The sequence below is a fragment of the Schistocerca piceifrons genome, chromosome 1, assembly GCF_021461385.2.
Source record: "Schistocerca piceifrons isolate TAMUIC-IGC-003096 chromosome 1, iqSchPice1.1, whole genome shotgun sequence".
Taxonomy (NCBI): Eukaryota; Metazoa; Arthropoda; class Insecta; order Orthoptera; family Acrididae; genus Schistocerca; species Schistocerca piceifrons.
Window position 1 is genome coordinate 1007405361 of NC_060138.1, and position 24231 is coordinate 1007429591.

A 24231-nucleotide genomic window follows, 5' to 3' on the forward strand; every position below is an offset into this window, starting at 1 on the left:
CACTGTTTTGACTACTCTACATATTCGAAAAGTTTCATCCAGACAGTTTATTTTCACCTGTAGATGTTCCCTCGTCGGCAACAGCCGTCAGCCGATCACTCACTACCAGCCTGCCTCTTCGAGAAGCACTTTTTTAACAGTGGCGTGTCGCGCCTGCCACGCCTGGATGCAAGATGTAACACCCGTCGCAAGCCGTATGCTTACTGCAGGCATGCTGCACTTAGTCCTTTATGGTTAATAACAACGAACTTTGAAGGCATTTCGCTACCTTCACGATCTACGCCTGCATCCACTCCATTCTCCCTAACACCATTACATAGGTAAATCGCGGTGGACAATATAGAACACAAACTTTATAAAGGCAAACGAAAACCGATCTGTGCTCTTTATACCTCAGGATACTAGTTCATCAAGTTATATAAGGTAACCTCTATTGTGTGATACGGGAATCACACTGCCAAAACTTACAAAAGGTGATCCATCCCTGGATAAGTCGCTTAGATTATTGGCCACAAAACAGAGGCTGCACTTTCGAGAGACCGTCGAGCATGTGGATTTAATTTATTAGTTTCACTAAACCGGAGGAAGTAAGAATATGGTTTAACGTTCCGTTGGCGACGGGAACATGGAGCGGAACCCTGATTCAAAGAAACCCTCGGGGAGGTTGCCTGAATGATGCGTTGCACCTGCAGCTGGGTCTGCCCGCGTTATGTCGCTCAGGTATACAGCGACGCGACCGCGAACAGGCTGCAGCCACCGCTGTTCGACAAGGTGAGGCTTCATCCGTGGCCGACAGTCGGCAGTGGGATGAAGAGATTCATGGCCGCATTCGATTTGACTTCTTATAAATTTTACTACACTTTAATTTTACTTTGAAGGGAAACAACGATGTTCCTACCATTAAGACTCGCAATTAATATCTGTCTACACTACTGGCCATTAAAATTGCTACACCAAGAAGAAATGCAGATGATAGCCGGGTTTTCATTGGACAAATGTATTATACTAGAACTGACATGTGATTACATGTTCACCCAATTTCGGTGCATAGATCCTGAGAAATCAGTGCCCAGAACAACCACCTCTGGCCGTAATAACGTCATTGATACGCCTGGCCATTGAGTCAAACAGAGCTTGGATGGCGTGTACATGTGCAGCTGTCCATGCTGCTTCAACACGATACCACAGTTCTTCAAAAGTAGTGCCTGGCGTATTGTGACGAGCCAGTTGCTCGGCCACTATTGACCAGACGTTTTCATTTGGTGAGAGACCTGGAGAATGTGCTGGCCAGGGCAGCAGTAGAACATTTTCTGTATTCAGAAAGGCCCGTACAGGACCTGCAACATGCGGTCGTGCATTATCCTGCTAAAATGTGGGGTTTCGAGGGGATCGAATGAAGGGTAGAGCCACGGGTCGTAACACATCTGAAATATAATGTCCACTGTTCAAACTGCCGTCAATGCGAACAAGAGGTGACCGAGACGTGTAACCAATGGCACCCCATACCATCACGCCGGGTGACACGCCGGTATGACGATGACGAATATACGCTTCCAATGTGCGTTCACCGCGATGTCACCAAACACGGATGCGACCATTATGATGCTGTAAACAGAACCTGGATTCATCCGTAAAAATGTTTTGCCATTGGAGCACCCAGGTTCGTCGTTGAGTACACCATCGCAGGCGCCCCTGTCTGTGATGCAGCGTCAAGAGTAACCGCAGCCATGGTCTCCGAGCTGATAGTCCATGCTGCTGCAAACGTCGTCGAACTGTTCGTGCAGATGGTTGTTGTCTTGCAAACGTCTCCATCTCTTGACTCAGGGATCGAGACGTGACTGCACGATCCGTTACAGGCATGCGGATAAGATGCCTGTCATCTCGACTACGGCGTTCCGTATTACCCTCCTGAACCCACTGCTTCCATATTCTACTAACAGCCACTGGATCTCGACCAATGCGAGAAGCAATGTGGCGAAACGATAAACGTCAATCGCGATAGGCTACAATCCGACCTTTATCATTCCCCATTTTTTGGCGACAAAACCCCTTTTTTTGAAAATAAACTTCTCTCATTGCGACGGCCGTACGCCACCTTACTGGGAGGGCCCCTGTGCCTGCATGCTACCACTCCACCGGCCGACGTCTGAGCCAACATCACGCTCCATCAATATCCTCCCTATCATCAAGTACAGCTTCTGGCGGAGTATTCTGCGTTGGACCAAACACATGGACGTCGATAGGTGCGAGATCCGGGCTGTAGGGTGTATGAGGAAGAACAGTCCAATGAAGTTTTGTAACCTCCTCTCCTGCAGACTTGTGTGAGGCCTCGCGTTGTCATGGAGAAGGGAAAGTTCATTTACATTTTTGTGGCGATGAACGCACTCAAGCAGTTCCTTTTATTTGCTGAAGCTGTGTGGGCCGGCTGGCATGCAAGAGGTCGGACAGGTTTGCACGATATTATTGAGATGATGATAGACTCTTCGCCCAACGATTCACCGTGCTTTTGTTCACTTCCAGGTCTCCGTAGACATTCTGCAAGCGCCTGTGAATATCTGCGATGCTCTGTTTCCGCCAAAAGAAACTCAATGGTAGTTCTCTCTTTGCAACGAACCTCATTTACAGAGCCATTTTGAAGGCTGTGTATAGCGCAGTCTCCCACTGAAACTTCATGGAACTACACGGGCTGAAACGGGAATATCCCCCAACGTCTCACAACAGATTCCACATTTTTAACCAAAATTGGCTGAGAAAAACTGAACGCCCATCGTACATCACCTTCCTTTGCTGTTGACTCTACGTGTTTTAAAAAATGTTCAAAAAAATGTTCAAATGTGTGTGAAATCTTTTGGGACTTAACCGCTAAGGTCATCAGCCCCTAAGCTTGCACACTGCTTAACCTAAATTATCCTAACGACAAACACACACACACATGCCCGAGGGAGGACTCGAACCTCCGCCGAGACCAGCCGCACAATCCATGATTGCAGCGCTTGAGACCGCTCGTGTAATCCCGCGCGGCTCTACGTATTTTATTTTCAATTCTGCAAGTGGTTTCTCCCTTTCAGTCTATCTTTTTCTAGCAAGCACATGCTTCAGGAATCACCTTCTTCCTCTTACGTAAATATGTGCCTCTGGCGTCAGGACTTTTCCCTTTCTGCATGGAAATTGTACGTTTGTGTGAAACATTTGATGAAGCTTGCATCTCTTACTTCAGGCCCCTTCCAGATGAAATGAGATAGATTCAAGTTCCGTATTGCCTCTGGAATCAGTCACAATTTTTGAAACAATGCTATCGGTCTTTTCTTCCGAACCAGAGTCGAATAGTGGACACAGATCTGCGACAAAATATTTCTGGTTGTAATACGTTAAATATATCAGCAACGGAGTAAAATTTACTTATTGCCTTTCGTGTTGAAGTCTAGCCCGGGAAGCCAAATTATCATACAGAACACATTTCTTTGGTTTCGCTGAGACATTTGATCCTGTCGCAAACTTCCTTTCGATTCCGTTTTCCGATTATTTCTCCATATGTTCTTGAAAACTTCACTATGAGTTCATTAAAAATAAAAGCATACTTGCTTAATCACATTTTTTCCAGGAACAAATGACCTCTGTCGATATTTGACTTTTTCCAACAAGAAGGTAACGAAATCGTTGTTTTATTTGGTTGCCGTAATACTTTGTGAGAATCAGTTATAAATTAGTTGCAGCTGAGATAATGATTGCCTGAATTAAATGATATCTCTGACTTAAGCAATAAATTATTAGCAAAGACTGCATATAAGAAATTTGTTCACTTTTATATTGATGTAATACTTCTCTTTCTGAAAACGCACTGCTTTTCAGCTCGTGATAAAGTTGCTGAGTAGCTTCGGCCTGTGTGGTTGTGTCTGCAAAATATTTTTATCGAAAATTAATTTAGACCACGTTACCAAATAAAAACATCGTACTTCAAAGCAAGAAAACTAAGTACAGGTTCTGGTAAACAGCAGACACACGAAATTGCTATTAAAGTATAAATAATTTAACACTAAATCCACTTTGGCTTCCACTAGAACAATTACAGTGGCCACACTTAACTTTAATTCTGTAGGATAATGAAAGGGCGGGAAACTACGTAAAGAAGACTAAATAAGTTTCTTTTGATTATTATTGTTCCAATTAGAACAATAAATTTACATCCAGTAATACATAAATGCTTTCATATGTAATCTCGATCAGAAAAAAGGCAGCAGTGAACGATTCATTGTCTTAACTAGTTATACACAGAATGAAAAATGAAAGAAACCAGGACTGCTGATCCTTACTGTGTTGTTACTCTTAGACGAAAATGCAGCTGTATACAGAATACTCTGAAATTCCCTTTAAAAAGCTTCTAGGACTTGTAGATGGGACTGAGTAGATATATTTTTAACTGGTACCCCTGTGCGGGTAATTACCGTTTCCGTGCTGCAACCATTTAAAATGATGTTGGTAAAGCGATAGGTTTTACAAGAAATTAATTAGGCGTGACTTAGTACATAACTTGTTTTACAATTCCATTCATTAATAACAAAAGAAACGAAAAGGAAACTTAATCAGTTTTCAGAAACATTTGTTCACAGTTACATTTTAACCGTTTTTGCCATTTTCAGAGGAGAGTTAGCATTCTGATGTAGTTGTTGATTACGCAGAACATACCAGACGGTGCTGGGAACAACATCATCTGCACGCACAATTGGTTGTGCAGTCGTTGACGGGTTCTCTTCAACGTGATGCAGTACGGCCTTTTCCAGTTCGGGTGCGCGTCGTCTCCTTGGAGTGTCATCGTCACTCCTGATGAAGGTGAAGGTACCCTTTCTTGAAGCCGGTGCATAATTTTGGCGAAAAGGGTATGCGATGGAATCGGACGTTGTGGAGAACGATGTTGATAACCGCGACGAGCAGTTCTTCCGTTGCTGTGAGCATCGGCATACAGAAGGATCATGTCGGTGTATTCTGCAAACGAGTATTCAGTCGTGCTGCTCTAAGATTCACGGAACGTGAATGAGGCTCGAACCAGGTCAGAAAGGTAGGTTAGGCGTCAAATGACACCAGCCGATCCGACGTAAGCACCCGCCACCATGACTACCTCGCTGCATACCTACCTAGCAAACATGTTTACAAACGGCTGTAGCACGGAAATGGTACGTATCCGGACATTGGTTCCAATTCAAAATATTGACTACCCAGTCCCCGCTATAGGTTCTAGAAGTTTGTAAGGGGATTTTTAGAGCACCCTGTAAAAATCATATCTCTTCAGGCTACATTAATTTTCACGATACACACGTAGATTTACTTTAAAAAACGGAACTCTTTCTTAAAATATTAAGTGGTTTATAAAGAGGCGCCACACAGGTTCTTGGCAACTCTAGTATTTTCATTCCGAATCTCTACAGGACATTAGAACATATTGATGCTCTAAGACTTGATAACTTGAACAAATCAGCATTTGCAGCCCATATTGCTGAAGAAAACCATTCAGTGGGAAACATTGAGGACAACTTGAAGATTTTACATCTAACAGAAAAAGGAGCCACTATGAATATATTAGAAGAATTAGAAATACACACACACAAAAACAGCACCCCAGACTATATCCTTAACGAACAAACAGAGTTGGCTAACACCCCTTTCCTGAAAAATTTCCAAAAATTACTTTCCAGCCTCCAAAGCAAATAATATTAATACACCTATCTGCAGATCAAGTAGAAAATTTATATGTTACTATAATTCTCATGCTGCCAAATGTAATAAAATAATATACTATTTTACTTATACAGTTCTAAGTATATATAAAAAAATTTATAATTAAATTAGCAATAACAGATTTATATAAAAAAATCTCTCTGTACTAATGTAAAAGGCATTACAGTTTTGTAAAAGAATGTATGATCCTTTCCAAATATAGGACATCATCGTCAAATGTTACGCTATATCATAGCATCTGTGACACCCATATGTTTGTAAGCTCTTTGTATGTACCAAAACATGTGGTGCGTGGTTGGAATGATCTCAGCGACAAATTTAAAGTGTACAGTGAGAACTATTACGTGTGCAACAACGAGGATGCAGTGGGAACGTATTTACATCGATTGGATGAACGTTATGGAAACAATCACTCGAAACCGACGTTTCACGTAAGTCACATGCAACGAAAATCTGCAACGCAACCATCTGTGTGTGGCGTGTTTGTAATTATGTTTTATTTATATTTTAGGACAATTAATCTATAAAAACACACCAAATGTCAGAAAGAAAGGGTGTAAACCGTCTGATGATGAATCGCAACGATTCGAAACCGGTAACGGTTTCCTTTGAATAAAGGAACTCAAAGTAAATTTGTGGCTGGTTGCTGTCCTAACACCAACAACATACTTTTCGCCTTTTAGGACCCATTATTAATGTAGGTATGTATGTACCCAAAAGGTTTTTCACACGAGAAATTGTAAAACAAATGAATAATTGCTCTTCGGCCTGTGTATGACTGACGAAACGAAGACCGACCGCCCACTGTACTCTCTTTGACTAAAACGACAGTTTCGGACTTGTTTAACAAATGAACGAGTAAGCAGTGACGCGTGGTGGGAGGCGCTACTCGCCGAGAAAATAGAATAAAATGGATCGACTCGACTAAATGATTTGCTAATCTACTAGACAAAATTTTTGTTTTTTAGTTACTAAATTACTCAGTACTCGACTAAATTACTAGCCTAGTGCGAACGAGGCGCCGGGATTCTTAGTTGGACGTCGGACTGTATTTAAGAATATTTGGCGGTCCGAGGTTCGACCTCCGCCTGTTACCGATCTCTGACCTAGAAGGTCTCCGTCGTAGAACTTCCGTCGCAGCTGATGCAGTGATGCGGCTGCAGCCGCACCAGGCGCACGTTGCAGCCCAAACTCAAATTGCGCATGCGCGACCAGGCAGCCACTGTTGCTGCGGACTGTCCAGTTGCTGCCGCAGGCCGCTGTTGGACCTTGGACAACCGAAAATATCAACTTTCAGTTTTAGTTTTTATTTATTTGTAGAACTCATGGACAATAAGTTTCCAAAGTTACAATGATGAAACCGCATCCGAAGTGCCTGAAAAGAAATTAAATGTGTGACGCGACCTTGCTACCACGTCCACTTTTTTGAATCAGCACTCCAATATCCACGGTTCAGAGGGATAATAGCCCCTACATCCACAAGGAGAGGATTCCAAATTGTATCCTCGATGCTAAAGCTCACTGACAGGTTTCTGGCCATCCTGAACTATTAAAACAGTGTGTTTATGGCGAAACTCAGAACCCAAAAGAGTCTCTAAATTCTCTCCTATGAGAACAACGCCCTAAAAGCACATTTTCACTCGATATAGTTGTCAGAATAGTAACTTATGATTCAGTTCTTATATCTAATTATGGGAACGTAGGGAGAATGAAGGCTTTAGAGAGAACGGGCTTTAAGACAGGAAATTTTATTCAAGACATCTCGAGAAAAATAGATTTACAGCGCCTCTCTGCATCTGGAAAGTCAGTTGATGATCTGGTAAAGAAGAGAAGGCGGAAAACAAGAAATCAGAAGAGAAGCCTTGAAAGAAAAGAGGACATGAGTACAAATCTGGGGTCGTCTGAAGAAGCGACATTAAAAAAACGTTTGATTGAACTTTAAATTGCATTTCCTGAAAATTATCTTTTTAAAGCTTATGTAACTTTTTCTCAGAATTTATAACTGCTAGAATTATGAAATTTTGTGCACTTATTTCTATATACCTAATAAATGTTGTCTAAAGAGAAAATTTTGAAATTGTGAGTGTAAGCTGAGGTATGCGGCAAAAAGTTTGATTTTGTCACATTAATTTTGCAGTATACGTACAGAATTACAATTAAAAATTATTAATATTTTCCTACTCGATACATTCAAAAAATCTCTTAAGAGAAGCTTGCTGTATGCAAAGAGATTAAACAGAGAAAATTTTTTAGAAATCTCTTTAACAATTTCTGAGATAAAGGTACATATATTATTTTTTTAAAATAAAGTTTTTAAATTCCATAGAAAAGTCATATATATACATTGAAGAACGAAAGAAATTGGTAAAACAGCCCAATATTGTTGTTGACGGGCCCAGGCGAGGCGTAAAGCTTTGTGTCGCGCAATCATCAAGGGTACACGAGTGGGCCTTCGGCGCCATAGTCACTTTCGACAATGATCCGTTGAATGGTTCGCACGCTGACACTTGTTGATGGCCCAGCGTTGAAATCAGCAGCAATTCGCGGAAGGGTTGCAGTTCTGTCACGCTGAACGATTCTCTTCAATCGTCGTTGGTCCCGTACTTGCAGGATCTTTTTCCGGCCACAACGATGTTGAAGATATGATGTCTTACCAGATTCCTGATATTCACGATACACTCGTGAAATCATCGTACGGGAGATGCTGTGTGGTGCGCCGACCCTAGTACCACTTTGAAACTCATTTAAATCTTGATAACCTGTTACTGTAGCAGCAGTAACCGAGCTAACAACAGCGCCAGACACTTATTGTCTCATACAGGCAATGCCGACCGCAGTTTACATATCACTGTATTTGAATACGCATTCCTATACCATTTTATTTGGCGCTTCAGTGTACAATCCAATGAACTCAACAGTAAATGGAGTTCATGTTAAGCATGGTACAAAATTTAATTACTGTATCTCCAAAATTGCGGATTTGGTGCGTAATTTAAATAGTTTGTGTTTTTCATTAATGTCCCCTTTGGGCGGTGTAGGTGTGAGATAAAGTGTGATCTGTGGCACTCTGGAAATATTCTAAGTTCGGTGTCGGCGTGGCTGCGCTGGGGCCTCTCGGCGCGTCGTGGTTCGCCGGCGGCTGCACCACGGCCGGACCACGTGGTCCATCGGCCGCGTGGCTGGGAATTCCATGGTGACGCTGTGTCGATGAAGGAGACATGCTGGGAGGGCCAAAGATGGCAGACTTTGTGGAACCTTAATGGCAGACATTTCACAGTTTGTATAGAAATTAATAGTAGCCAGATGAATGATGATACCTCAAAAAGAAACATGTACATTACCATTATTTACACGACGATTCTGATGGTGTAATCAGAGTTTCAATATCTTTATTAGTTTAAAGTTTAGTATCTGACTGTAAATTATACAAGTAACACCCAGCAACGAATTTCCAAAATATAAACCCTTCATCCGATTTCGTCGACAGACATGTCTTTAGAAAGCTATTAGTTTTAACCTAAATTTGTGTGAATTACAGGCATTAACTTCAATAGCACATGAGTTATTGGAGGTCAAAATGGCCAATTACTATCGACCGCGTCAGGCCGTAAGTACTCCACAGTTACACGAAAAAACGGTAGCAGGACACTTATAAATATACTTATTCGTCTATGTCTTTGTTTATATCCAATATATCATATTCATGACGAAATTGGTTAAATATTTACTGTGTTTTAGAAAGCACGGAGACATTAGGCTACTGGCCTACTTTTGCTTGCTATTCCTTTGATATATAACAAGTTTGTCTGTGTGGCCGTCCTCCGCAGCAAGCATGTAAATACTTGTTTTGTAAAGAAAACTGCCTTTTCCTGCTGCTAGTTATTTACAAGGCCTTTGATATATGTTTATTTAATTTGTTTATGTATTTTATAATGTGTGTTAGAGCGTGTTTATGGCCCAGCCGTAGGAATATTTATTTAATTTCAAGATATTTAATTGTAAATCCAGTATTTCGAAAGTGTTTTATGTTTGTAGGTGTGCGTTGGCTTGAAGACAGTGGTTCTGAGCACTTGTGAGACTTAACAGCTGAGGTCATCAGTCCCCTAGAACTTAGAACCACTTAAACCTAACTAACCTAAGGACATCACACACGTCCATGACCGAGGCAGGATTCGAACCTGCGACTGTAGCGGTCACGCGGTTCTAGACTGAAGCGCCTAGAACCGCTCGGCCACTCCGGCCGGCTGCTCTAGCCAATCACAGCGCTCGTGAATGGGGAGACTCGATGGAAGTGGAAGTTCTGGACAGTATGGCACAGGACACGGGAGTCTGGGACAGTACGGCGCGAGGGACGCACGGTCGCTAGAGAGACGGGGAGTGTGGAGCGGTTTGCGTGTGGTCGCGAGAGATAGAAATACTTCGGCGTGCGGACTTGAGAACTTGTGAGATTTCCGAGGTTTTTACAGTGGTGATGTAGTATGCGTTTACAAGTGAATGTCTCGCGAGCTATGTTGTCGTTCATAACTAATTACATGCAGTAGGAATCTATTGTTTCTCTATTATTCAACTTATATTTTATTTAATTGCTGGACCATCGACAGCAATAAGTGTTTTGCAGAAATATACCTCATTCTCAAAAGTACTTCTACTATTGTACTCATCTTTCAAAGTCGTTAAGATAGTACCTGCAGATTTTACTCAGCTGCAATCTTTCATTATTAAAATTTATATGTTACATTCATAATTCGCAACTGCCGAGTGATAGAAACCTTCCACCATTCGATTCATGTGTGTATTCTTATCGTATACTGTAGACTCAGGAGTATTTGGCCTGTAATGCGGCTACTTTTAAGATTGCGGCTCTGAGTCGGAGGGTACGTAGTTGAGGGCCACCAACACCACCAATTCAAATTTTTTTTCTGAAAGCCCTCATAGGGAAACCAATGGAAGCCTGCTGATTGGAACAGGTGCCCTCCCGAAGACGAGTCGAGTGTCTTGTCTCAGTGCCACCTCACTAGGTTTCCCAAGACGGTAAACATGTATCCACATTAAGTGAATTATATTCACTGTTCTCCTTGTCTTCAGACTAACAAAATGGTTCAAATGGCTCTGAGCGTTATGGGACCTAACAGCTGAGTTCATCAGTCCTCTAGAACTTAGAACTACTTAAACCTAACTCACCTAAGGACATCACACACATCCATGCCTGAGGCAGGATTGCAGGATTCGAACCTGCGGCCGTAGCAGTCGCGCGGTTCCAGACTGAAGTGCCTAGAACCGCTCGGCCACACAGGCCGGCTCAGACAAACAAATCTATAAAATAGTAGTATAATGATTCTATCTGAAGTTAATAAATCAGCATAAAAACTTCGTTGTGAATCTCTTCTTTGAGAATACTGGCCAGTGTGACATAAGTCCATTTACGTATTCAAACATCCCCACACTGATGATAACAATATACCATGCCATTACAGTACTTGTTTGGGTCTATTAATCCATCCATACAAACGTTAATCATATTGAGTAAATTAGTATTTAATGGAAACATAGTTTTGATACATTAACAATTCAGGAAGTTTATGATAGTTCGCTTTAAGTAAAGCATGTTGAAGATGTACTTCGAGATATTACCGTTTCTATCTATTGTTATTCCAATCTTAAACAAACTCTTTTGTTTCCGCATTTACTTTTTCATAGTAACTGCTGAAATCGATAATTTCGAAACTGTAACCTTCAAGAAAGTGATGAGTATAACACACCAATTTCTTAACGCTAGTGGAAAATACCTACGTTTTACTTACAAACTGATATGATTTTGTTGCTAGTTAAAACCTTCAGACTCCAGAGAATTTGTAAAAATGCATTCCTTTCGTTGTTTTCTACACTGAACGAGTTTTAGAAACTCAAATGGAGAAGGCTCACAGACTACATCTTTTACGGCTTGCCTCCGTCGTGCCTTGTTAAATGTTCAGTCTTTCTAGCAGTTAATTTCTTTAAGCAAATTCTCAAACATGATTGCTGAAGGAATTGGCGGAAGCGTCTATGTGATATGCAGGTATATTCCGTTAAGAACAAAGACAACAGTCTCTGATTGTACGAAGAGCAGACTCGGCTGGCGCTCAAATACCGCGCAGTTGGCCGGGCTTTTCATGTAGACCCGCCAGGGGAACAATACGTCTGCAATTCCAATTAAGAAGCGAGTGCAGCGCGAACGAGCAACATTGAATTAGATTCAAACTCGTTCCGCTACGTTCGCTTTCGTAATAATGCATCTACAGTCGCCACCCTGAATGTAAAGAGGAAATTATCGTAGTCGTAAACAAAACTATGCTATTTTATAACAGTATCATTCGAGAAGGAATTTCGCAGCAGACACAGACCGCATTGTAATCCCGTGGTAAACCGAGAGAGGGGCATGGAAGGACGTCGAGAGATTCAATAGACACACAATATTCTATTCTAATAACTTTCCACTCATGCAATTTGAGTGAAGCCTTTCTCAAACAATTTCCTTTGTCACTGTTATAAAGAAAACCCTGCGTACTTCTGTGGGGGCAAACAGTGATTCGAAAAACACAATAGCGCAGTTAATATTTGATGTTTCATATACACTGTTTCATACACACAGCTAGCTATTGAAATTACAACTCCAGGAAGGACAGCAAATAAAAGTTTTATTTTGGCAGCAACTACGGCTCTTACCTGAATCAGAATCGAGTCGAACTGAGTTGGTATGACTGTTACGGGCCGGCCAGGGTGGCCGAGCGGTTCTAGGCGCTGCAGTCTGGAACCGCGCGACCGCTACGGTCGCAGGGTCGAATCCTTCTTCGGATATGGATGCGTGTGATGTCTTTAGGTTAGTTAGGCTTAAGTAGTTCTAAGTTCTAGGGGACTGATGACCTCAGGAGTTAAGTCCCACAGTGCTCAGAGCCATTTGAACCATTTTGAACTGTTACGGGTACTCCAATCAGTTCCTCAGTTCTTATTTCTCTAGTACTTATATAACTGTACCTAATACAGCTAAAATTACGTGTTCTGCACGGCAGCTGTGTATTTTCTGTGTTTTTCCATCATTCAGTATGATAAGAAACAAACTACTTGATGCCGGCCGCGGTGGTCTAGCGGTTCTGGCGCTGCAGTCAGGAACCGCGGGACTGCTACGGTCGCAGGTTCGAATCCTGCCTCTGGCATAGGTGTGTGTGATGTCCTTAGGTTAGTTAGGTTTAAGTAGTTCTAAGTTCTAAGGGACTTATGACCTAAGATGTTGAGTCCCATAGTGCTCAGAGCCATTTGAATTTGATTTTAATACACATACACAAGTCATGTATAATTTGTGCTTTTAATAACCAGAAAAGCTTCTGTCCACAGATCACTGAGGAGTTAAAAAGCTTCCATCGTGCGAAACTCAGCTTGCTCTTTTCTCGCATGACGTCCTACAAACCATGGATGGAAGGCAAAAGTCAGATTCCATATTCCTAGACTGCCTGAAAGTGTTTGATACGGTGCCCCTCTAGAGACTGTTGACGATTGTCCGAGCATACATATCAGGTTCCCAAACAAGTCTGTGGCTCGAAGACTTTTTAAGTAGCAGAATCCAGCATGTTTCCTCGACGACCAGTGCTCATTAGAACAAGGGTGTCGTCATGAGTGCCCCAGGAAGTGTGGTGGGACAGCTGTTATTCTGTATATACGTAAATGATCTGACGGACAGGGTGAATAGCAGTTTCCGGCTGTTTGCTGATGACATTGTGATGTACGGGGATGTGACGTCGTTGAGTGATTATAGGAGGAGACAAGGTGACCTAGACAGAATGTCGAGTTGGTGTGATGAATGGCAGCTAGCTCTAAATGTAGAAAAATGTGAGTAGGGAAACAATCCTGTAACGTTCGAATACAGCAGTGGCAGTGTCCTACTTGAGAGAGTCACATCTATTAAATACACAGCCGTAGTGTTGCAAACCGATGTGAAATGGAAAGAGCACTTCTGGGTGTTGGTAGGAAAAGCATATGCTCGATTTCGTTTTATGGGGAGAATTTTGAGAAAATGCAGCTCATCTATAAAGGAGATGGCGTACCAAGTGTTGGTGAGACCTATTATTGAGGACTTACTGAATGTTTGGGATCCCTATCTATTCGGGTTAAAAGATAAAGGAGACTGTTTACAGTATGCTTGTCCGCGCTCTTCTGGAGTATTGGTCTGCGGTGTGGGATCCGGACCAGATAGGATTGACGGAGGACATAGAAAAAGTTCGGAGAAGGGCAGCTCGTTTTGTATCACCCCAAAATAAGGAAGACAGCGCCACGAATATGGAGTGGCAATCATTAAACAAAGGCGTCTTTCGTTGCAACGGGATGTTCTGAACGAAATTTCAATCAGGAACTTTCTCCTCAGAGTATAAACGTATTTCGCCGGCGTCCACCTACATAGGAAGAAATGATCATCACAATAAAATGTTGTTGTTGTCGTGGTCTTCAGTCCTGAGACTGGTTTGATGCAGCTCTCCATGCTACTCTATCCTGTGCAAGCTTCTTCATCTCCCAATACTTACTGCAACCTACATCCTTCTGAATCTGCTTAGTGTATTCATCTCTTAGTCTCCCTTACTATTTTTACCCTCCACGCTGCCCTCCAATACTAAATTGGTGATCCCTTGATGCCTCAGAACGTGTACTACCAACCGATCTCTTCTTCTAGTCATGTTGTGCCACAAACTCCTCCCCAATTCTATTCAATACCTCCTCATTAGTTATGTGATCTACCCATCTAATCTTCAGCATTCTTCTGTAGCACCACATTTAGAGAACTTCTATCCTCTTCCTGTCCAAACTATTTATCGTCCATGTTTCACTTTCGTACAAATAATTTCAGAAACGACTTCCTGACACTTAAATCTATAGTCTATGTTAACAAATTTCTCTTCTTCAGAAACGCTTGCATTTTATATCCTCTCTACTTCGACCATCATCAGTTACTTTGCTCCCCAAATAGCAAAACTCCTTTACTACTTTAAGCGTCTCATTTCCTAATCTAATTCCCTCAGCATCACCCGACTTAATTCGACTACATTCCATTATCCCCGTTTTGTTGTTGTTGATGTTCATCTTATATCCTCCTCTCAAGACACTGTCCCTTCCGTTAAACTGTTCTTCCAAGTCCTTTGCTGTCTCTGACAGAATTACAATGTCATCGGCGAACCTCAAAGTTTTTATTTCTTCTCCATGGATTTTAATACGTACTCCGAATTTTTCTTTTGTTTCCTTTACTGCTTGCTCAAGATACAGACTGAATAACATCGGGGGGAGGCTACAACCCTGTTTCACTCCATTCCAAACCACTGCTTCCCTTTCATGGCCCTCGACTCTTATAACTGCCATCTGGTTTCTGTACAAATTGTAAATAGCCTTTCGATCCCTGTATTTTACCTCTGCCACCTTTAGAATTTGAAATGCACAATAAAATAAGAGAATCAAAGCTCGCACGCGAAGATTTAAGTGTGCGTTTTTCCCGCCCGCTGTTCGAGAGTGGAACAGTAGAGAAATAGCTGAAAGGTGGTTCGATGAACCTTTTGCCTGACAATTGTGGATTGCAGAGCATTCGTATAGATGTAGCTGTAGTAGACATCGAATCAGTTTAGAAGCATGCTGCTATATTTGTTAACGGTAGGTTTTAACAGCATGCTGGTATTATGGAAATGCTTCATGAACTGAAGTGGGAATTCCCAGAGGAAAGACGACGCTCTTTTCGCAAGACACTACTCAGGAAATTCAGGGAACCGGCATCTGAGGCCGACAGCTGATCAATTCTACTGCCGTCGACGTACATTTCGTGTAAGTACCAAAGACATAAGATGTGAGAAATTAAGACACGTACGTTTATAGAAAGTCATTTTGCACTCGCTGTATTTGCGAATGGAGCAGAACAGGAAATGCAGTAGTGGTACGTGGTATCCTCCACGGTGCATTGTACTGTGGTTTGTGGAGTATGTATGTAGATGTAGTTGCAAATGCAGACTTTCCTCGCTTCAGCACGTGAAACCAGCACTCACTGTTGAGGGCGCAAGAGTATGTTTTCTTTCAAAACATTTGCACTGTTGGTGCTGCCTAAATTACTTCGAATATATTTGTACTTCTACTGTTCAGCTAATTTTATACGTAGGCATAAGATTATATTATTAATAAATGCAGGACTGGATTAAAAATTTAAACTCTGTACACTGATTTCTATATAATAAAGAAAATTCACATTAATTACCGTAACTGAAAACATGATACGTCGAAAATTATGAAGGTAAGCCAACTTGTAGACTACAGCATCTGACATGTGATTCACGAAACTATTTGACAGACTGGCAGATTAAAACTGCATGCAAGACTAGGTTCAAACCCAGAACCTTTTGCCTTTCACAGACAAATGCTCAAATGATTTCCTCCCCTCAGAGCTTTACTTCTGCCAGTACCTCTCCGCCTACCTTCCAAACTTCATAAGAGATTTCCTGCATACTTTGGGAGATTAGCACTTTTGGAAGAAAGGGTGTTGCGGAGAAATTGCTTAGCTACAGGCTACGGGATTGCTTGTGGAAACAAACGATTTGTGTTTGTACTTAGAATTGTCAGTCTCCTACTCTGCAAGGAGAATCAGTAAGAGGCGTCACAACGCACAGCAGTGTGCGGTGCTGTTAATGAAGCCATCTTTCATTTCCATAGAAAGTGAACTACTGTGATCATATAAAGTCACTCTTGCTGCAACAGAGCCTTGGGAGGAAGTCTGTGAGCAACAACATACCTCGCATCAACATCCCAGTCGATTTTCAGCTGTCGATGGTGCTGTGCAAAACTTACGGCAGACTGTGTGTTGTTGAAATTTGCTGAAACGCAACTCGTCCTATATGAGTGATCTAATGCAAACACGCCCCGCTGCAGGACGGCGCGAAAATCAAAATTAAATGTTCAAATGTGTGTGAAATCTTATGGGACTTAACCTAAGGTCATCAGCCCCTAAGCTTACACACTACTTAACTTAAATTATCCTAAGGACAAACACACACACTCATGCCCGAGGGAGGACTCGAACCACCGCCGGGACCAGCCGTACAGTCGCGTGAAAATCCAAGCAGTTCGATGTGAAGCGGTGTGATGTTACTTTGTTCTGCATGTGCAATGTGACAGCGTTCGGCGAAGCACTTGACACGACGCGCCGGCTGCTATGGAATACTTATTGTCAAATTTTAAGAAAATTATTTTGTGAAAAAATTTAATTCTTCTACATTTTAGGGGTGCCTCTTAGCTTGAAGAAGATAGAATTCCTTTCAATTATTCGTCATTGTTACTATGCTGGATTAAATTAAGGAATGCACTACATGAAATTTTAAGAGTTTTCGGAGGTAAAGGCATATGGCTTAGACTTTGCATATGGTTCATTTTAAGTCATACATTGCTGTGTAAGAAATGTACATGTCGAAATTGTATCCATCCCTGCTCTCAAGTCTACACGACGGTCACAGGGAATGGACCCAGGTCTGACCGTGTGCAACATGAATCATGTGGTAGTAACATATGTCATATGTCATAAGTGGTTCAACGTATCGAAGAAAGTTTTTTTCAAATGTCAACATGTAAAGAGGTTCGTATTTTGCCATACGATTAGCACTCGAAACTTTTTTTAGCTATCGAATTATGGAAGTAACTATAGTTCTGTTTAATGGAAAAATGTACATTTTGAACCATGCACACGCCACAGTGCTGATTCTGGTACTCTTTAAACGGCTTTGGATGTGTTGCTAAGTAATGGCTTCTTGGGTGTCTCCTATGATGCCCCTTTTGCAGCAACATGAGGATGACTTAAGCACTTGAAAAGCTCGTAACTTGGCCGTCTACTTAGCCCCCCCCCCCCCCCCCCCCCTGCTGGAGGCCAGTGACGAGTTGGCGGCTGGATGGAGTCATTTAGGAATCGTGGCTTGTGCCATGGTTTCCTGCTGGTTTTCTCCTTTCTTTATACTGCTGGTGTTTACTTCGTGGACCATGCCTTTGCCTACTGAAAAGCTGAGGCTTACTCTGTCTTTGAGGCGACGACGTCACACAGTGCAGTTCGTTTTAGCGAGTTCCCTGCGGCCTTGGCTGGTGGATGTGGCTACCGTCATCGTCCATGATTGACTTCGGCCTAATGCGGGAACCATGGTGAGCTCCATATTTGGTGGACGTTAATGTGTTAAGAAAACTGGATATTTTTTTATGTGCATAGATGCGAAATTCTGCTGCAGTGGTTACCGGTTTCGGGCTGGCACGCCCGTTCTCAAACCGCACACTTTGCAATTAACTGTAATGATTCATACAATATGGTGCCAAATGTCACAACCAGCTTCTGTACAGTAAAATATAATGTGGGCAACAAGTACTCTCTCTGATCTTAGCCTGTGTGTCTGCTGCAACTGACTGAAAACAAAACTCACTGTCGGTTGCATTTGTAAATTTAAGTACTTTGTATTCCTGAAGTTAAGCACTTGTTCTCAATTTTATCACTTATGCTCTATTTCCGTCTCGTTTAGGAGGAGGCCTTTGCAATCTTTTACATGCTATCTGATTTCCTTTCTGAGTGTATATTTTGTAAAACGTACTGGTTCTGTATTTTATTCACGAAAGCAGGCAGTAGGGCCTTTTCGTAATTCGCAAGTTTTTAATCTAGTGTAGCAGTCTCTTCTATTTACAGCAAGTCAGAATTTTGTTTCACTGAAATTTGGGCCATTAGTGCATGTATTTTGTAATTTAAAAATCATCTTCACTGAATTTAAGTTCTGGATTAGTAAATGTGGAAAAAAGCTTCTGTTGCATGTTCGCATGTCACTGTTGTGTCTAAAGGGCCCGTGCAGTGTTTGTCATTTGCGTGCGATGTAAATCTAAATCGTGTTCTGTAGTTCTAGAATCTGTTCTCAATCGAACAACCGCCTGGATTACTGAAAATAAAGCTCTTGTTAATAATTACAGTTCTTTGATCCGCCCGCTTCACGGGCAAGTGCAACTTAGTTTGCTTTAAAATATTTTAACCAACATTCTGTTCCGTCTGCTTCAGAGACGTGTATGTTTGTTTTCTTTTTAAACGTTTGACTGTATTACACGTTTGTTTTAGTGTTCTACACAAAACATTCTACCTTGCTTCACAAACGTGTACAGAATGTCCTCTTTTAAAAACGTTTAAGAATTTCACTCATTTGCTTTGGCAAGTTTTGAACGTACTGTTTCGTCTGTTTCACAGACATGTGCAATTTGTTGTCTTTGCAAATTATTTTTCATTTATAGTTTTACAGTCTGATTCAAGCACTTCAAATATCAGCTATCCGTTGATGTTTACTACAGGTACAATTGCTAAAATCGTTCTCAAATTATTTTATATTTATCAGAATCTAAAGATCTGTTTCCAATATGCCGATTCCTTTAATCAAAAGTTTGAACGTTCTGGCCAACCTATTTTACTTGTTTTGATACTTGAAAGATAGGCCTCTGTGGTAAATAAATAATTTTTCAAAATTATTTTGTTTACTCTCAGTACCCTACTACTCCTAGATTCCTACCAGTATCTCGTCAAAGAAGCAAAATGTGGCATTGCACACGTTAATTTAATATTTACGATATCCTATGTGCGCTACTCGGCTTTAATCAAAATCTGTTTGTTGTTATGTCACAAGAGGTAATCGCTAAATGACTACGTATTTTAATTATTTCATTTTGCATCAACATCTTTTGTTTATTTGTAATATTCAAAATACTTTATAACTGTATGTAATGATATCAGCTGGCCAACTGCTCTCCACAACATCGCTAGTGAAACGGTCTTCAGGCGGAGGTACGGATGCCACATATTAGGTATAATTGCCTGTTATCGTATTCAGAATTCCCACGCCCTTTAGAACAATACAGATACTGCATAAGCATCCCCTTTGATCAAAGACTGATTGTAGTTTGTCGAGTCGTAATTGGTTTTAACGTGCTACTTCAGTTGTGATGTAACGATGCTAGATTCACCACATGGTTGTCAAAATACCGAATATACTACTGATTAACTTCCATTACCAGGACAGATAACAGTTAAAAATAGTTGCGTATGAACTTAGCACCCCCTCCGATTGGCTTGTATATGCTTGCATGATATTGGAAGTCAGCAGATAAAGCTACCCTGCACGAAATACGAGAGTGGAACGCAAAATCCCTAATAAATGGTACAATGGAACGTACCCTCTGTCATGCACTTCACAATAGATTGAAGAGTATGGATGTAGATGTGAACAACATTCTTGAACAACACTGATCAAGAAAGTTTGATATCTTCGCGAAGTCGCAGCGTCGCGCCACGTTCGCAACTGTTCGCTCACGTAGGACACCGTCTCAGCGATGTGCAGCGCGCGAGACAGGTTATGAGGGACGTTCATTAACTGGTGTAACGTTTCTTTCTGAAACTAGTTTTTTTTAGGATTCCAGTACATCACATTATTTCTCACTCTGTTGGGTGCAAAACCCCATTTTTCAACATCATCTGCTTTCAGTGCGACGGCTATACACCACCTTACTGGCAAGGCATTTATACCCTCATGGTACCACTCTAAGCTGGTTGACGTTGGGGCCAACGCCTTGCTGCTTCAATTACCACCCCACCATCATCTATAACCTCCCCATCATCCACATACTTCTCCCCGCCGAGTGTGTACTTCATTGGACTAAACAGATGGAAGCCGGAGAGTGCGAGGTCCGGGCTGCAGGAAGAGTGAGAAGAGCTCAATGAAGTTTTGTGAGCTCCTCCCGAGTGCGCAGACGTGTGTTAGGCCCTCCGTTGTCATGGAGAAGGAGAAGTTGCATCTGAAACTGCCAAATGTTAATACATAATGTGATGGGCATACAGGTATTTGTGTTTTTTTTTGGTGTAACAGGAGATGAGAAATAAAGCTTACACATGTATAGCAGAAGTGCAGAAATGATAAAAGACTTACTTTATGCTGTAGAAAAGCAACTTCAAATGATAAAAACAGTAGAAGTTACGGCAAGAAAGGAAGAATGATTTGATTATAGGTTTTAATAACGATCATCCTCCTTTACCTCCTCTGCATTACTGCAGATGACGCGTCACTGAACACATTTGTTCTGTGCAGTCAGTACACGTGAGGCTTCTAGTTGTTTCCACTGCACTGTGTGGAACACGAAGGTTCTGTTATAGTTCAATAACCTGCTGTCATCAAGTTGATGTCCCCAGCGCAGAGGCTGAAACTGACTTTTAGCGAGGTTCTGTTCTGAAATAATGTATCGCTTCTTTGGGATGCCACTCGCGTATTTTAATATAGCCACACGAGAAGACTACATGATCATAACACAACAGCTTCTGATACAGCAAAGTACATGATCAAACACAATGTTTGCGAAAATACATCTTTACACTATTTGTGACACGTCTCTGTGCCTCATGACTACTGGAGTGAATCTTTTAATACTAAATACTGGCAAACACATCCTACGATAGACAAAAGTCTGTTCTTCTCGACTGCATAATCCAGAGTGACGAACAGCAACTTAATTAAAAATTGGAAACACATCCTACGATAGACAACATGTCTGTTCTTCTCGGCTGCCTAATCCAGAGTGACGAACAGTCCGAAACACTTCGCGCGCCACACCAGAAAAGGCGTGACCCGAACGCTTCCGAAGTGCTTCGTCTGCAATTTCGTCAGTCTTTTGTTTTTGATTTAAATTGTTTTTAATAATTCTAAAATGACTGATTGATAGTCAGCTGTTGAGAGATATTTATATTAAAAAGCGAAGTCATTCCAATGAGTAGTTTAACTAATAATAATAACTATATTTTAACGTTTTGGTGCCCTTGCCCCGAACACGGCAGCCAATCACAGAGCAGTAGCATTATGCAGGTGGTCTTTCTCACGGGAATGGTACTGAATCTAACATCTGTCACAGGTACCTCACACCACATTTCGTCATCTATATACTTCTTGCATCTCCATTGCTCTGGGAACAGCTTCTTGGAGCCTAATATGATGGGTGACTAAGCCAGAAATATTACAAAGTCAATTATATTTAAAAAAGTTTCTCGAGGGAAAAGAGCCTATTGCCATTATAAAAACTGTACAGTTCAATACTTTAAAATTGTTAAAACGGCTTAGCTTAAAAATCTGTCAGGCGCATGCTTTGAAACTTTTAGTGGAACACAATGTCCTGAATTTTCTCTGTATCACGGTGCCCCATCCACAACATAATTCCATTAACTACTGTAGTTCCTTTCGAAGGAAAGAACTAACTCGAATATCTCTGTCATTATTAGAGATACTACAAGAATATGTTGGCCGCTTAGTGAGAACTTTATTTCAACCCATCTCCACAAAAGCAGAATTACGACATGTGAAACTGCTCCAGGTTATATGAGGTCAACATAAAACAGCAGCGACTTTAAGGAAGACATACAGAGATTTGAAGCCAAACCTCACTGTAAAAATGTAATGTATCATACATAAAGTGACCGAAAGTTCCGTTACTTTTACATTATATTATTGGCGATAAGCCACAGGAAACGGCAAAAACCGTTCAATATATCAGCGTATGCGTTTGGAATGTAGTAAAGTTGTATGATCACGTAAAACAGATTGTAGGTAACACAGACGCTAGGGAGGTTCGTTGGAGAATCCAAAGGAACTACAACTCAGTCAAGGTGGATGTAGCAATAAAACCGTTATTCAACAGAGTCTTGAACAGTTTTTGTTAGTGTGGGGGTCTTACTAGACTGGATTAACGGAGGAGCCAAACAGCAAAAATCATCATCTACTTTTAGTGTCTCATTTGCTAATCCAATTCTCTCAGCATCACCTGACTGTACTCCTCTACATCGCATTACACTTGTTTTACTATTTTTGATTCCGTTCAACTCATATTCCAAGTACTTTGCGTCTCTCATAGAATTACAATGTAATTGGCAAATCCAAAAAAAAACGTTCTTTTCCTTAAACTTTCATACCATATACAAATTTCTTCTTTATTTCCTGGTTAGCTTGTTCAGTGTACAGAATTAATAACATCGGGGAAAGGCTACAACCCTTTGTCACTCTCATCGTAGTTCATGTTCTTCGACTCATATCTGCGCTCTTGTTTCTCTGCTGCCACTAGAATCTGAAAGAGTGCATTTCAGTCAAAAGCTTTTTTCCAAATCTAGAAATGCCATAAATGCAGGTTACCTTTCCAATGTCTATCTGCTGAGATTAGCATTGCTTCGTGCGTTTCTATGTTTCCAAACTGATTTCACAGATCGACCTCTATTAGCATTTTCCATTTTTCTGAAAACAGTTCATGTCAGTATTTTTCAGAACGGCTTATTAAACTGATAGTTTTTTTTATCCGCACCTGTCAGCACTGCCTATCTTGTGGTTGAAATTATTACGTTCTTTTTGATGTTGAGGGAATTTCACGGTGACTCAACGATTCTGAGAGAACGCCGTCTACTTCAGGTATCTTGTTTCGATTTAGGTCCTCCAGTGCTCCATAAAATTCTTCTTGCAGTATCATACATCCCCTCTCATCTTCATCTACTTGCTTCACTTTCCATAAGGTTACTTCGTTTCCTTTGTACGGCCCTTTCACATATTCCTTCCACTTTTCTGCATCGCTTCTTTGTTTATTACTAGTTCTTAGTACCGATATCGACGTCTCTCTTTTCTCCAAAGATGTCTTTAATTTGCCTATGGGCGACCTCTTTGTTTCTTATAGTCATGTATGCTTTTTTAGACTAATCTTTCTTCTAAGCAATTCCTGCTTCACAATTTTTCACTTTCTGTCGATCTAAATTTTTCTGCATTCTTTCTTGACTACTTCACTTGCTGTATTTTTATGTTTTCTCCTTTTACGAATTAAATTTAATATCTCGTGTATTATCCAGGATTTTTTCTGGGCTCTCTCTTTCTGGATATTTCATCCTCTGTCGCCTTCACTGTTTCATCGCTGAAAGCTCTTTACTCTTTTCCCCTGTTTCAATCAGTTATTACTAACACTCCTTTTTGAAGTCGTAAGAACTTGAGGTTCTTTCAGTTTATCGAGATCCCATCTCCTAAACTTTCTACCTCTCTACAATTTTACTCTGAATTTTACAACTGATAAATTATGGTCAAAGTCGACATCTACATATGGAAATTTTTGAACTTTAAAAATCTGTCGTCCTACCATTATATAATCTATTTGAAACCTTCCGGCGTCTTCATGGCTCTTCCACGTATACAGCCTTCTTTCACGAATCTGAAAGTATTAGCAATGGTTAAATTGGGCTGTGCGAATAATTCTACCAGGTGCCATCCCCTTTATCCCAATATATATTCTCCGACTGTTCTAGTATCCCAACACAATTAAATTTTCGTCTCCCTCAGTTAATTTATTCAGTTGTTTTATCTTATCATACATCATCTCATCTCTCGACCATCTGTTGAGCTATTCGGCATATAAATTTGTAATACCGTAGTGGTTGTCGGCCTTGCA

The 24231-nt window shown here is 41.1% G+C and overlaps 1 protein-coding gene across 1 annotated transcript in view; it reads left to right on the forward strand.

Annotated features, from left to right (window-relative positions):
- Positions 1 to 675: 675 nt before the first annotated feature.
- The window catches only part of LOC124777148 (esterase B1-like), a 125372-nt gene continuing 101816 nt past the window's right edge, over positions 676 to 24231 (forward strand). The window contains exon 1 of the mRNA XM_047252451.1: positions 676 to 771. Coding sequence (XP_047108407.1) covers positions 676 to 771 — 96 coding nt within the window. The remainder of the gene's footprint in view (positions 772 to 24231) is intronic.